This window comes from Monopterus albus, unplaced genomic scaffold (assembly GCF_001952655.1).
Source record: "Monopterus albus unplaced genomic scaffold, M_albus_1.0 scaffold103.1, whole genome shotgun sequence".
Classification (NCBI taxonomy): Eukaryota; Metazoa; Chordata; class Actinopteri; order Synbranchiformes; family Synbranchidae; genus Monopterus; species Monopterus albus.
Genome location: NW_018127983.1, coordinates 2,639,942 through 2,655,912, shown reverse-complemented (window position 1 = coordinate 2,655,912; position 15,971 = coordinate 2,639,942). Strand labels below are relative to the sequence as shown.

Here is a 15,971-nt window from a genome sequence, read left to right as displayed (position 1 = left end):
GTAATTCTGGTATGATCCTTAAACCTCATTAAAGCATGGAAGTGGGACAATACCATTCATGTGGGAGAGGCATGGATATCACAAAATGTCATCTCTGTTTACTCCAGCCAAGCCAATGCACAATTAAAACCAAATGACATTTCATTGTCTTATTCTCATGCCATCAACGGATATTACTGCTCAAAGTTTGCATACTCCTGAATAGCGGGTATCAATAGAGCTGCATGAAGGAGGATCAACTGTAGCTGGGTTTTGTTTGTGACTTGTCTTGTTCATAGACATCATGCTACTTTTTCATTCTTGCTGAAATGTGCTAGCTTCATGTGAAAAGTTATATTTCCTTCAGTCCAACGCAATGTTTTACAGACATTGGAATCTTCTACATTCTACTAAAACACAGACCAATCCTAACAATCGTAAACAATTAAAAATCTGTCTCACATCAATATCCAAACATGAAGACTGCCAAAAAAGACTGAGGACAGTTAAGAAATGCTCATTACTGAAGGAACAGTTTATATTAATGTGGAATAGTCCAATTAAAAGGAGAGCTTCAGGGCACGAGGGTGGCTGCATCAGTAAATTGGTCTTAAAGCTCAAGCAGGCAATTTACACTTACAGTGGCTAATGACAGGGGCTAATTGTTTTGGCGCTGCTCTTTTCTTGGGGAATGTTTGCATCACAAATTGTTTGGCATAAATATCATAGTGAATAAGACTACTGGCGCCTGATATAATATAAAGTGACTGGTTGGCTGAGAAACCTTATTGGCTCTCAAGGGGACGTTTAAATGGTCAGACCGCACAGAAAACATGAGGATTTGGGGAAATAATTGTGGGAAGCATGATGAAATATGTTAATGCAGTGTTCAAATGACAGGCTACTTGATATCCCATAAGCTAGAATGTTCAAATCAGAATGCAACTTTGCATGAGGTACATGTGTATAGAGCCATTTAAATAAATAAATAAAATCTCAGCATTCTCCCAACCCATAAAAGCATATAAGCTGTTTCTATAGAATACTGTACATACTTCTGTAATTGTACATAGGAAATTATGGTATTTTATTGTGTACAAACAGAAAATGACAGGACTACTGCACATTTCATATTTATATGCTTAAACTGAACTTACTAATTGAAATATCTGCATACTTATGTAGCCTGTCACTGACACATTCAATACATTTTTATTGATTGTCAGAAGCCCTACTACACTTAACTTCATTACACTGGTCCATGAATTTATGTATATGGAAACATAAAAAATCATTTTAGGCTGCTGTTCCTGTCAACTGAAGTCTCACATGAAGTTCATGAAATTGTACAAGAGCTGTTAAGCTTAGCCAATGAGAGGTATTTAATGGTAATACACATAAAAGCTTGGAAGGCCCACCAGCTCTGATTATTTTCCATCAGTGCACCTTGCCCTGTACTTATTGAGACCTGCCTGACCCATCTGTCCTTATTTGATTGTTCCTCACTCCTTGATCCTTGCTTGACCTCTTTAAGTCATTCCAGTCGTCCCTAAGCTCTTATTCCTCCACTGCTGAAGGAGGAGGATTTCAGGAGTAAGGAGGCTGCTGCAGGAGACAGTGAGGAGGAGGAGTGAGGATATACCAGTGCGTCCTTCCCGGAAGTCTTTTGTGGACCGACATGCCCCTTTATTGGAAATCAGTTGATGACTGAACACCTCAGATGAAGGATCGGAGGAAAGGATGCCTCATATTTCTAAAAACATGTTTACTTGATTCCTCTCTCTTTGAAATTTTCCTGGCATCTTTTCCTCATATCTTATAAGGAGTGAGAGAAGCTTACTGTTGATGGGCTGCACGGATTGTAGGCTAGTTTGACGGCTGTCTGGACGGCCGATGGCCGTTGTGGACTTTCCCTGAAGGGACGGATGACCAGTCCACCTCTGGTTGGGATTTGTAAAACTGCATTAATTCTTTTGCTGATCTTTGCACTGAAAGGCTGTTGAGCGAACAGAATTGTTGATATGCAAATATAAGGAGGTAACTGCAATAGCGACAATCAGGTTTGTGCACATACTGTAAGCCCGGCTCCACAGTGACTGAGATTTATGTATAAATCAAAACCACATGCATTGCATTATACAGTAGGTCTGACCAAAAGAATGGGTACACATATTTCTGAGTACATACACATAACACGCACACACACACACACACACACACAAGATTTACAACTACAGTAACACAATTTTCCCATGAATACCAATATGTGTAATACAATTTTAGATATACAGTATATGCAAACAGCATTCTGTAATGAATTGATATATAGCAAGTTTTTTATATGTATGATTATAGCAGTGGTGCTATTTATTAATAATGCTAATCATTAATAGGAAAATGTGCTTATGCAGCACAAAGGGAAACGGGATGGATGGATATCTGCGGGTACCTTAGGGTGTAAAGTATCTTCCCATCATTCCATATTCTGAGCAGCTGGTTAGGCATTGTAATCCAGTGGGAATCAGCAGTCTTGGAGTTTCTGAAGATGGTGTCTGGTAGCCAGATAAGACCCACCATATTGCTGTTCAAAGTAAGTATTTTCATTGTGCTGTTGTATCTGAGACGGCTGTCTGTCCACGTCTGAGCGAACATGATGTCAATTTGGTATTCCTAAAAAAAGAAACCAAAAGACATGTGAGTGAATACAGAGTGAAATGTCATTTGATGCTATTTCATTTCAAGTCAAGTCAGTCAAGTCAAGAATCTTAGTCGTCTCCCAACCAGAAGGTTGAAGGTTCAAATCTTGGTGCCTCCAGTCCACGTGTCGAAGTGTCCTTGGGCAAGACACTGAACCCCACCCTCCCCCGTTGGTTAGAGCCATCGGTTGAGGTGGCGCTACAGATGGCTGCCATCGGTTCTGTACTGGAAACAAATTCCTTGTGTGTAACATACTTGGCCAATAAAGGTGATTATCCTTATCTTTTATTGTCATTATGCATAGCACAACGAAAGAAAAAGGAGCAACTTCATCTGCTACTCTAGAGCGCTGGTTTTATGTTTAATTGATAGTTCAGCAGCACATCTCTGTGTGCTGCAATTCTTCACTTTCACCAGCAGGTGCGTTTATCATTTTACTTCTTCACGGGCACATCGAGCTCAGATCTCCCCTGGCACTTCTCAGCAAGCTTGCGTAACTTACCATTGTGCTGACAGCCAATATCACAAGGCTTCACTGCGTCTGGTAGCAAGCCTGTGGTTTTAAGCTCCCGTGAGCACTTCAACAGGAAACTTAAGAGATAAATGGTCAAAGGTCAAAGTGTTTATTTGTCATATGCACAGTTAGTTTCCCTGTACAATGAAATTCTTACTTTGCCATCCACATGAATGCCACAAAATACAAATGAAATATAAAGTAGATAAATAAGCAACACAAAATCTAAGGCACTTTAAGCAGCAAATGCAGCAATATAATAAAAATATATAAGAATATAATAAGAGAATGTATGCTGCATGGGAGCAGCATGTGCAGCAGAGTCAACAGTCAATGTGCAATTATGATACAAATGATACAAAACCTAATGGCAGCACTGCTTTGATTTACTCTAATAGAGGTGATATGACTATGTGACTGAGCACTTGCCATGGTAGATTCAGGAAAAGCAAGAAAACTCAAGACAGCAGCTATATGTTGGTTTGGAAACTTTAAAGGCTTTACAAGCCAATGGCACTCCAAATGGGGCAACATGGAAAAGGACCCACATGCAGAGACTCAGGCAGAACACATTGAATTAAAGGCAATTCACCAGAAACTATCAATAAACAGGCTTACAATTGGCTGCATGGAGACAGGCAGGACCAGGACTTCCCCTGAAGTTTGTTTGCCACAGTACCATACTATAATATAGTCTTTAGCTCCAATGCGTTCACCAGTGAGTCACTATGTCTGCCTGCTGTTTGTTCCTCAGCAGGTAGTGTACTGTACAATGAAAGTGAGGTGGTGAGAGTGAACCAAACCAATAAGCTCTGTGAAACTAAAGGAAACAGGTATCAGTCTTGTGATCTACAGTAACTCTCAGCATACAAACATGTAAATGTATTTCCAAACATGTCAAACTGATCCTTTAAATACACTTGAAAAATGCTATATGGTGAACTCATTTGGCATGTGTTGGACTGTCGTTATAAAATTAACAAGCCAGTGTCTTTTCCTAAGATCTGAAACTCAAATGAAACCATTTTTCTTGTCCACATTGTGTCAGTTCCTGGTACTAGTGGCGATTTTAGCACCTTGAAGTGTGAAGTAGGAACAGCTGATCCATATTGTCCACACCATTTCCCAGGATGTACTTTCTTAACATATATCCAAATATTGTTGTACTTTGTTTGTGTATTGATGCATACACATCTCTTTATTCTTGACTCTGAAACTGTCATCTTAAGGGAAAACACACTGGTGATGTAGATGATACCTAAATGATTATTCTGTGTAAAATATTTTCTGAAAACTAGCTAACTGGACATAACAGTATCTGCAAAACATCACCAGCTCCTATATTCTGTATTTTTAAGTACTTTATTTTTTATTTTCCTAGTGCACACTCCTTTTGCTTGTTTGCACATTCTTTTTCTTTTTTTGCCCTCTCAGCCTTGTCTTGTTTATTTGTCTGCACCGTTGCTTTACAGAAGAACACTGTACATACACACTGAGAGCGGCTGTACCACTCATTCCTCGTGTGTCCAACACACCTGGCCGATAAAGCGGATTCAGATTCTGATTATTTAAAATGACCCACTGACTACTGCTTTGCATTAATTGCACACTAAGTATGCTATTTAATGAGGAAATCAATTTCTCCATTAATTGGAAGACATGTGGACACTTGTAGCTAGTTACTGCACATTATGATGCAAAGAACCTTTTTATTATGACATCTGCATTTAAAAATTATGCAAATAAACAAAACTAGTCCTCAGTTTCTAACTGGCCTGATAATGGTGATGCTGTGTCAGCTCAGTGGGGCACATAATAAGAGTAGGATTCTTAAAGCCCTTTTTGCAACAATACAGGTAAAGACAAACAGGCTAATGAAATAAATAATAGATGTCCTCCAGCAGCCCACACCTTTCATACTGCTGCAGCCACCTGAAACACACTGACCTTTCACCCAGTCTCTTTGCCAGTTTGAATAGCTCACCAATTAGAATGAAGTCTATAATCAGGAGAGACATGATGTGCTTTAATTGTTTCCATTGCTTTAAGACCTTTAATTGTGTGGAGCTCACAAAAAAAAAGAACATTATCTAGCATTAAATGGCCAGTGCAGGAAAAGTGCTGCAAATCAAATAAACAGAACTAATATGAGTTCTAATGAGTTGAGTTATAATCATTATATAATTTCACATTAAAAAATAATTTTAATTATGCTGAAAGGGTATTGATCTCCCTTAAACCCCACAGAGCTTCTGTGGAGTGATTTCAAACATTCCAGTCTGATGGAGCTTGAGAGGATCTGGCAAGAACAAATGGGATAAACTGCAAAGCATGTAGAGATTTACTGTCATGATTCGGTTCCGCTGCTTCCCGTCCGGCTTTTATTTTGACATTACTTCCTGTTTTTGTTTTACCTTAGTTTTGGTCTTTTTACATTCTTCATCACTCACATTGGATTCACCTGCTCCCGATTAGTTTGCACCTGTTTGCACCACATTATAAACAGCCTTCACCCATCACTCCCCGCCAGATTGTTCTAGATCCCAGCTCTGACTTTCCAGCAGTTTCTTCGGCTTTGGTATTTTGTGTTTCTGACCCGGACTGTTACCTTGGTATATTCGTTTCTGCTTTGCCCTCTTGTCTCGGACTGCCACAGTGTATGATATCGGACTTCCCTCTGGACTACGTATTTTGGATCACCTCTGTTGGATGTGTTTGCTGGCTCTGACCTCGAACTGTTAAGGACATGTGAGTTTTGTGTTTTCACCGTGTCTTGTATGGTTTTCTTTTGTTCAACGTTAGTTCTCTTAATAAAGAGACGGTTTTGTTTTACACTTCCTCGTCTGGCCATTTAATGAGTTCATCTAACACTTTTCGGCAGCATTGCGCACCGATTTCTGACAATTTACCTGACTTGAAGCTGTAACTTATGCCAAAGGATTTCTTCAAAGAACTGAGTTATGGGTTTGAATACTTTTGTAAATGAGAGAGTTCTGTTTTTTATTTTTAATAAATGTGCAAACATAAAAAAAACATGGTTTTCCTCTTTTTCTCAATATGGGTTATTAAGTTTCAATTGATGTGCAAAATGACAATTATCCATTTAAAATTAAATAATTTAAAAAAATTAAATACAACACAACAAATAATGTATGCAAAAAGTGAAAGGGTCTGAATATCTTCTGAAGCCACCTTACATTACATGGTGGAACAGTGGTTAGTGCTGTCGCCTCACAGCAAGAAGATTCTAGGCCTTTCTGTGCAAAGTTTGCATGTTCTCCCTGTGTCTGTGTGGCTTCTCTCCAGGTGCTCCAGCTTCCTCCCACAGTCCAAAGACATGCATCTTAGTTTGACTGGTGACTCTAAAGTGCATGTAGGAGTGAATACGAGTATGTGTGGTTGTCTTTCTCTAAGTGTCAGCCCTGTGATAAACTGGCGACCTGTCTAGGGTGTATGCTGCCTCTCGCCCAATGTCAGCTGGGATTGGCTCCAGTTCCCTGTGACCCTGTTCAGAATAAGTGGTATAGATAATGGAGGGATGGATATTACACCACCTCTTGTTGAGAAAGCATAGATTAAAAGAGCGATAAGAATTGTGCATAAGCTGGGATACAGGGATCACACCAGTGTAGCTTTCATACAGTCTAAATTGTTAAAATTTTTCGATTTAGTGGGATATAAGACTGCTGTGTTTATGTATAAAGCCAGGAACAATTTATTACCTGGTGGAATTCAAAAACTATTTAATGAAAGGGAAGGGGGATACAATTTAAGGGGTCAGTTAAATTTAAAAAATCATGCTATACGTACAACCAAAAAAAGATTTTGTATTTCCATAAGTGGGGTAAAACTATGGAATAACTTAAGTGTAGACATAAAAAACAGTACTAGAATTGACAAGTTTAAACATAAATATAAAGGTATGTGTCAATCAAGATATATGCAAGAACAGGTTTACCGATTAATCAGATGGGAGTGTGGATGTAGAATATGTATCTATGTAGTAATACTGCTTGCAAACCAATGATGATAAGATGATGTCATGGGGTAGGACTAGATAAGTCTAACTTCTTCCTACTCCGTTCAAGCATGTACTACGTATAAGCAATTTGAAAATATTTTTGTGGTCTGGAATTACGTGTGATTACATACTGACTGTTGCTACATGTTTGAAAGAATAAATCAATCAAATCAAAATAGTTACAGGTGTCAGTGGGATTTTGAATGAGAATTTCTTATTTCAGGAACAGACAGAAGTTCAAGTTTTATGGACTGAAAATTCCATGTGGCTCTTGTGGCCACTCCCCAGTCAAAGACACCTATTAGTGATTCTCACACAAAACCCCTGGTTTCTCTGCAGATTTACTTTTTATAGCTACTGTGTGGAAAAGGTGAAATATTCAGTTCAATTATTCATCATTCTCTCCTGTCAGAAAGATGGTAAGTTGGGTCACGCTGAACAGATTTGCTTTTATAATGGAATTTTTCCCCCATCTATTTGTGGACAAGTGGGAATATTACTCATTACTGAAAATCTGCACATGGCTAAATGTCGACTCTGTTATGTGAGGAATCATTCTGCCACGGTTTACACAATGTTACACAATGACCAGAATGTAAATCACAAAGCTGACTAATGGCTTGGGATCGAATAAAGAGTTTAAATGTGAAGCAGCCTGGCAGAGGCCACCGGTGCAGATATACAAGTAAATTAACATGCTATAATTAATGTTCTCTTTTATGCTTGGTGGCAAGAAAATGGCCTGGATGGGGTTGGAACCAATCCCAGCTGACATTGGGCAAGAGGTGGGGGTACACCCTGGACATGTTGCCAGTCTATCACAGAGCTGACCCTTAGAGACAAATAACCACACACACTCACACAATTTAGAGTCGCCAATCAACCTAAGCTGCATGTCTGTGGACTGTGGGAGGAAGCCGGAGCATCCGGAGAGAACCCACGTAGACAGAGGAAGAACATGCTAACTCCACACGGAGTTGGTCGGGTCAGCTGGGACTTGAACTGTGAAGCTACAGCACTAACCTCTACACCACCATGCTTCCTCTGCTGAAAATATGCTAAACAAAAACCTTAAATGTACCCTCTTCCTATTTGTATGTGTTTTTCAGTACATTTTGTAGTTGCAGCATTAGTGCCTGACTGCTCTGCAGTGCTTTTTACCTGAACAGCATAGTACTGAATCTCCTTTCACTCTCCTTTAACAGTCCTACTATCATTCCTGCATCTTTCTACTTTTCTACCGCTGTTCAAGGTAGAATTACGTACCTACTTTTAATCAGACATACTGTCAGAACTGTAAAAGAGTCAGAACATTCACATTTGAACATGCTTCCTAAGAAACTCTGTAGTATCTTAAAGTTAGTTTATTTCTCGTTCAGTAGTCTAGCACTGGTCACTGCACCACATCAAGTAAACTAGGGCAAAGCATACAGCTCACTCCCTAGTGTGAAGCTGGCCCTTAAAGATAATGCAGCAAAAGCCATGCAGTACATACTGTATGTGTCCTGTGCTTTGAGACACCTTGTCATGTTCTTCTGTTGGCTTGAAGCATCTCTTGTATCCTTAGAGGCAGCTTAAGGTCATTTGGGATGAGGAGACAAACTATATCATCCATCTGGTGTGACCTCCTGCTCTTGTTATTGTCAAGTGCATGGATGCAGCATGTTAGGCCTGGGAATGGAAGTAACTTACAATTTAATATGCTGCAATAAAACCCAGGTTTTCAGTTACTACGGGTACAGTCTCTTTGTGATACTGAGGTTGTAATTTTAGTTCACCTTTTTTCTTTGCATGCATGAAGCAACTTTCATATTGTACGGCTCACACAAATTGGGTCCAAACCGTCCCCTTTAAAATATATGAGAGCAAGCAGGCTGTTCCTGTATAGAGAACCTTAACCACTAAACATGGTTGACATACTAAAGTATGACATCCAGTTATACTAAAGTATGTCAACATTAGCCTCCAGCTGACTTACTGACAGAGTGAGGGTGTCAAGCCAGTGACTTATTGTAACCATAATAATGACAACACTGAATAACAAGTCAGTATTGAATATTAGGTTTACATGGGGCAAAGTTTCAGTTCCACATCCTTACACAATGCCCCCATATTACACATCTGGTATTACCATCTACCCAGCCTTGTCCAGTGATTTAGTGCTTACAGTGGGAAACATGAAGCTTGTTTTTGTTTATCAAAAGTATATCAACATTAGCCTCCAGCTGACTTACTGACAGAGTGAGGGTGTCAAGGCAGTGAGTTTCTCAAATTTAGGTATCAGACTGAAAGTCTGCTCACAAAGGAAGCTATTTCCAAACAGAGAAGTTCGAGCTCCTCACTGACTCTGAAAGGGGCAGAGCAAATAGCTCAAAGACTGTTGCACTGCCTCTGCAATCTTCAAAGTGCCTGTCAAACTCCAGCCCAAGATTGCTGACACTGTCTGCGTACTTGGATGCATTGTCTTCCATCAAGCCTCTCTAAAACTGGGGAAATAGGCCAAATTTGCTGCATGTGGAGACAAGAGAAAAAGAGCAGAGCAGCGTAAGAAGCAGGGCCTAGAAAAGACAAGCAGGCAAAAGCTGAGGTGGTGAAACTCGTCAGGAGTACAATAACTATGGTAATCTAATATAAATAAAATAATAAAAAGCTTAATTAACAAAACTACAAAGGCTCCATGACTGGATCCAAACAATTAATAGTGTTTAATAATTACTTCACGTATTATTTTTTGTGATCGGTTGACTGTTACAGTAAACTTGTCACCTGCTGATAGATGTCTGCTGAGTCCTTGCTTGAAGGCTTGGATGTGATCACACAGCTGGCTGACTGTCTGGTCCTTCCCTTAGAGCTGAACATTCTAAAGGTTGAGCAGATCTTTGACATCCACCAGACTAATGACTAATGTGAATGAGACAGACGTGAGGTCAGTGTGACCTTGACCTTTGACTGCCAAAATCTAATAAGTTCATCCTTGAGACAAAGTGGATGATTGTGTCAAAACTGAACAACTTCTCTCATGGACATAGTGACACAAAATTTTATCTCAATATTTTCTGGGATTTTGTTGGTAACAATATGTAGACAATATTTTGTTTCCTTCAAAAATGTTTGTAAAAGTATTATATTGTACTAACTTGTTCTTGTTACTAGGATATTATTGTTTAACAATGATATTAATAGGAACAACATATGTAAGGGAAACATATTTTATTTTCTTAAAGCTGAAGCATTCAAGTAAAAACAGTACAAAAACTATAAAATCTCTGAGATCAAACAATGCAAGTATGAGTATACCTTTTCAAAGTGGCAGTAGGCTGTCCTACAAGGACACAGTGAACGGTCACACTTTCAGACGTTTGCCAGACGTATACCAGCATAGTGAGACCATATTTCTTCCATACCATTGCCAGTGTTCTGTCAAATTTTTCTGCCTATCACAAATTTTCACAAATTGGTTAGGTAATAGGGTGAGGAGTGGGGTTAGTCAATCCACAGACTGCCACTAATGTAGCATATGTGGGCGGCTGTGGCTCAGGAGGTAGAGTGATGGTCCCCCAAGTGAAAGATCAGCAGTTTGGTCCCCATTCTCCCCAGTCCACATGTCGAGGTGTCCCTGGGCAAGACAATGAATTCCCGATGGCCAGACTACTGCCTTGCAAGGACAACGTCGCCATCGGTGTGTGCATGAGAGTTGGTGCGGCACCTTGGTTCTGTCCTTGTGTGTGTAACATACTTGTCCAATAAAAGTGATTATCATTATCATCTCCACGAGGTAGCTAAATTTGGCAGAACACTGGGACTCCATCAGTTGTAAGGCCAGTCAGACACTCCCATTTCAAATTGTTCTTTTCCAGAACTCTCTCCACTGCCAAAAAAATATCTGCTCTTTTTGCTATACCTGAAAGTGGCTCAAGTCCAGAGGCTCTTTCAAGACTTCAAACTCTTTGCTGACTCAACACAAAATCACCAACAACTGTGCAGAATCAGATAAGCCAGTGCTCTTGTCGCAAGCAATGGAAAAGGCAGGAAATCCCCCTCATCTGTGATTTACTCATGTATGTCTCGAGTCATGTTCTTGATGCCACGTGACAAGCTTTGCGTTCCATGACAAGCTGATTTGGGAGAAGTCCTGTGCCTGATCAAACACTATTTCACAAAGTCTTCAAATGAAAAAGATCATCCACTCGTCATGATCAGCATGAATATCTAATCACTTCTGCTAATGGCAGCTGGAACAAAGCGGGCTTCTGGGGAGTTACGTTTAGTTGGTATGTTACCTACCTGTTTGGGCCTCACTGTTATAGTTTGAAAAAAAAAGAGAATATTTAGTTTTGTAGCCGTCACATTTATATAGTCCTGCCAATTTTCATACACTATATAAAAATGGACATGTCCCCACCTCCTGCCACTATACAAAAGTAAAGCCAAAATATTATAAAAACATTCATTCATTCATTCATTTTCTACTGTTTAGTCCCTGAACGGGGTCACAGGGGGGCAATCCCGGCGGGGTACACCCTGGACAGGTCGCCAATCCATCGCAGGGATTATAAAAACAATAGAAGTAAAAAGATAGATAGATAGGTAGGCAGTTGAAAAAAATCAATAAAAATAAATACAATAACAGCAATATAGACAATATACAATGCTTACTTATGAATAGGTAAGATGGGAATGATGTTTTTTTAACTTTATTTCACGCTGATTGAACCATACTAGTTGCATATTAATATTTCACTGAGATCGGTTCTGTTTGTGGTGTTACCAAGAGCCTCATTATATGATTCTCATGCTGATGGCTTCATTACCAAAATCTTCTAGCCAGAAAAAAGAAAGAGAGAGAGATGCACCATACTGGTTTATTAGGGGAAAAGACACTTTTTCTTTATGTATCTCATTCATCCTGTAACTAAGTTGAACCAGCTGACCCACCTATTGAAGAAAGATTTTAATGCTGTGAATAAAAAAAATTATAAGGACCATGTCTTACCACAGCAGGTGTGAGCCAAACAATTATAATAGGCTGCAAATTGCAGGGACATTACAAATTAATATTGTGCTTGGAGCTAAAGCAAACCAAGGATGGTGCAGTTGTCCTGCCAGCAGCTTGCTTATGTAGTGGAAAATGAGCTGGCATGAATACACTGCATCCAGTGTATGATAGCCTGTGAGTGGCCAGCTCTCTCCACAGAGTGAGAATAGGATCAGGGACCCTACTGGCACTAGCTTTTGGCAGGAAGTCCTGGACTACATTTAAGGTTGCCTTGGGCAGTGCATGACACAAGTACAAAAATAGCCCCTTTATAATTACAAAACCGCTCCTTTCTCCAACTTAACATATTGTTTATTGCTTATTAAAACATGGCTCTGGTTATCATTTCTTCTGAATGGGTCATCCATTGTGTGTTTCATTGTCACTGTGCCTAATTAACAGAAAATGAAAAAAGAACAGACGGTTTCCAAAACAACCTGGATGGAAAATAAATAATCACAATGTCACGATAGCTTCATTATAGACTTTTATGTATTTGGATATGACCTTATAGAGAACACGCTACATTTACTGTTTAAAGGCAAAGTCTTATGTTGCTTGTTCTTGCATTTCTACAACTTTTTACCCCACACCTGTCTGAGTCTGTCAGCTCTGGGTAACTAACATGATGCATGAAAGTAATGTTAGCATTCAAAAAAGTCAAGTTAACTTATACAGAAGACTCCCCTCACCCAAGGAATGTTAGCATAAGAAAAATGTAACAAAATAAATCTGTGAACCAGAACCATGCACCCCCACCCCCCAATTTTCATAGCTTGATCTCCAAAATGTGTTAAAAAAAACCAACAACAACAAAAAAAAACTGAGCACTGGCCACTCATAAAAAAGGCGCAAGAGCCATTATAAAGTGTATTTACTATTTCTTCATGGCCGAGTTTTATAAATGCGAAAAGATACGTTGTAGTTAAAGCACAGTTATGTGAATGTCAGTGTGGTACAAGATGAAGCATCACGACTAAATTACACTTCGTACATGGCCGACACAGCTGCAGAAGTGTATACACATGAAATTTGGAAAGGTTTTCACTGTAAGATAAAACAAGGAGCTTCAGCACAGTTAAAGTGGTGCTGAAGGATTTTTCAGTGCTGGCCAGTCATTTTCAAACAGCAAGTGACGTTGCATCATCACACTCAAGTTTGGAGAGGGCTACATTCAGGGGCCTCCTAGCACATCTGACTTCATCAGGGTTCATCACTGATTTGGCATATGTAAATTAGCAATCAAGTTAAAGAAGCATGACATGACTGTTGCTGGCGCAGACTGTCACATCCAGCAGAAAACTGATGTTCTGAGGGTGATGAAAGAAAACAGTAGACGAGATTAAGCAAGCTATAGCCACAGGCCAATTCAAAAGTGTTGACCTGTAGATCACTTCAAGAAATATAAACAGTATTGTTCTATCAGTCTCAGTCTCAGTGTCCAGTATTGTACCTTTTACTCCACTACATTTATTTGATAACTCTTCATAGTTAGATTCATAATAACACATACACTAATCACTAATCATAAAACTTTGGTGAAAACGTCACAAGCTACCCAGCAGGATGTAAAAACATCCAAATTCTAAGCATATTAGGCAGTTAATAAAAAATAGCTCCACCTTTACCAGCTACAACATTAAATGTGATGAACAAAATAATGCATCAATAATTACATTTCACTAATATGATATGTGCCATTCTACATAATGAGTACTTTTACTTTTGGTGCTTTAATTATATTTTAATGCTAATACTTTTGCCTATACTTTTGTGGGACTTTTACTTGTAGCAAAGTGTTTTTACACTGTGGTATTGCTACTTTTACTTAAATAAAGAATCTGAGTACCTCTTCCACCAGGGGACAGTCTCATTCTCTCTGGAGAAAAGCAAATAGGAAACCTGGCAAAACTAACAGGACAGTATCCAGAGAAACAACCAGTGAGTACAGAGACTGGAAACTACAGTACAAGGAAAGACCCAAGGAAAAACACTGAGAAGACAGCTGATGGTGAGCAACACCATTTTCCTACCTCTGCTGAATGTGAAAGAAGATTTTTGGCATGCAGTGAGACAGGCCAGAGAGCCTTCAAGCAAAAAAGTCTTTCTGCTTTGCTTTTTGTGGACACCAGTGGGCCTACTCTGGACAAATGTGACCTTCTGACCTTTGTGAAAGGGCAGATTAAAAACTATCCTCATTCTGGGTACCAGCCCAGGATTCTCAGAGGCCTGTAAACTGTGTGCCCCGTGCCCTGGTGTGTGCTGCCTGTAATGCATATTTAGAACAGCATCAGGAGGGTTACTTTAAAATTGGATTCCGATACTGTTACAAATTACCAGTTAAAAAAAAGTATTCACAAACTTAATCCAAGTATCACAATGTAACTTATTTATTTTCTGTTACTCTTAGATTACCTCAATACTAAATATACAAATAAAGACATGACAAAAGAAACATAAACTTATTCTATAAAAACAAAACAATGTAAACTTAGGAAAATGGGAAAACCAAGATTTTTATATCAAAAATATGTCCTCTAAATATGTGTATTTTATTTGAAGGAAAACCTGCTTTTCTTAAGCAGATTCAGGCAGCAGCCTGCAGACCTACAACATAAGTGACCACATAGTTTACAAAGCAAAAATAAAACCTACTCCTTTTACAAGGCAAACAGGAAATGCTTTGTTTTCCTTTAATACACACACTTTATTTTAAAATGAGTGCACCTGCTGAATTTTAAAAAAGAGCAACAACAAAAAAAGAAATGAAAAGAAAACAAAAAATCAAATTCAGGTAGTAGGCTTAACATTTACAAATTATCCTAAGTATCTATGCATTTGCATTAATAGCGGTAATGTTAACTGTGCATATTTAATTTAAAGGTACTTAGTTTAATAGGCTATTCACACTTCACACTCAAACGTCTCCCTTGGTGGTTATGGTTAAGATAAGGTTAGCTTCCTGCTGGGGGAAACATCTCGAGGAGGAAACAGGTTTCGACAGAAGAGGTGCAAGATGAGCTACAGTTTCATTTAAGACCATTTGGTGTTGTGAGACTCAGAACGTGTGTGCATGTGCATGGTAGTATATTTACAGTATCTTTATTGTAGACCTACAATGTTACAATTGTGATCCCGCTAATAATACCCATTTTTACTAAATGTATCTAATGTGATTACACCTTTTATGCCTGTAACTTTAACAGAATACAGTTATCTTTTGTGTATCTTAAAGAGATAAAGCTGTTCCATGTATTCCGTTACACCCCAAGACTGTGCATTTATGCAACATAACTGATCGCCACAATCACCATGATACCATATGTGGTTTTTTTATGGTGCTGCTTTGGTATTGTGCCCCTATGCATAATTATTTTGTGTATTTGGTGTAACAAGAGTTTGATGTTGTTAGAGGGACTGTGTATCAGGCAGTGTGCATTGGGCACAACAGCTGTTGGCACAGGTGAAAACAGATATTAAGGCAGCTGTCTATAAGCTTGTATGCCAGTGTGCTTTGTGTTTAACTGTATATGTTATTTTAAAAAAAAGTGTTTTACTTTTATGCAGTATATCTTCTGTATTTGTTTCAAGGAATATTTAATCCCATCGTTTGCAAAACCCCCTCCCCATCTGGGATACCTTCAGAGGCACAGTGAAACTCAGACCCTGCCTGCGACAAAGGTCAGTGGCCAGACTTGAACCACAGTCACTGAGCATACCAGTGT

The 15,971-nt window shown here is 39.0% G+C and overlaps 1 protein-coding gene across 3 annotated transcripts in view; it reads right to left on the bottom strand.

Annotated features, from left to right (window-relative positions):
• Nucleotides 1–15,971, bottom strand: part of gabrg3 (gamma-aminobutyric acid type A receptor subunit gamma3) — a 66,611-nt gene that overhangs the window by 22,767 nt on the left and 27,873 nt on the right. For all 3 annotated transcript variants that reach the window (XM_020609884.1, XM_020609885.1, XM_020609886.1), the window contains one exon: nt 2,429–2,649. In XM_020609884.1, coding sequence (XP_020465540.1) covers nt 2,429–2,649 — 221 coding nt within the window. The remainder of the gene's footprint in view (nt 1–2,428; nt 2,650–15,971) is intronic.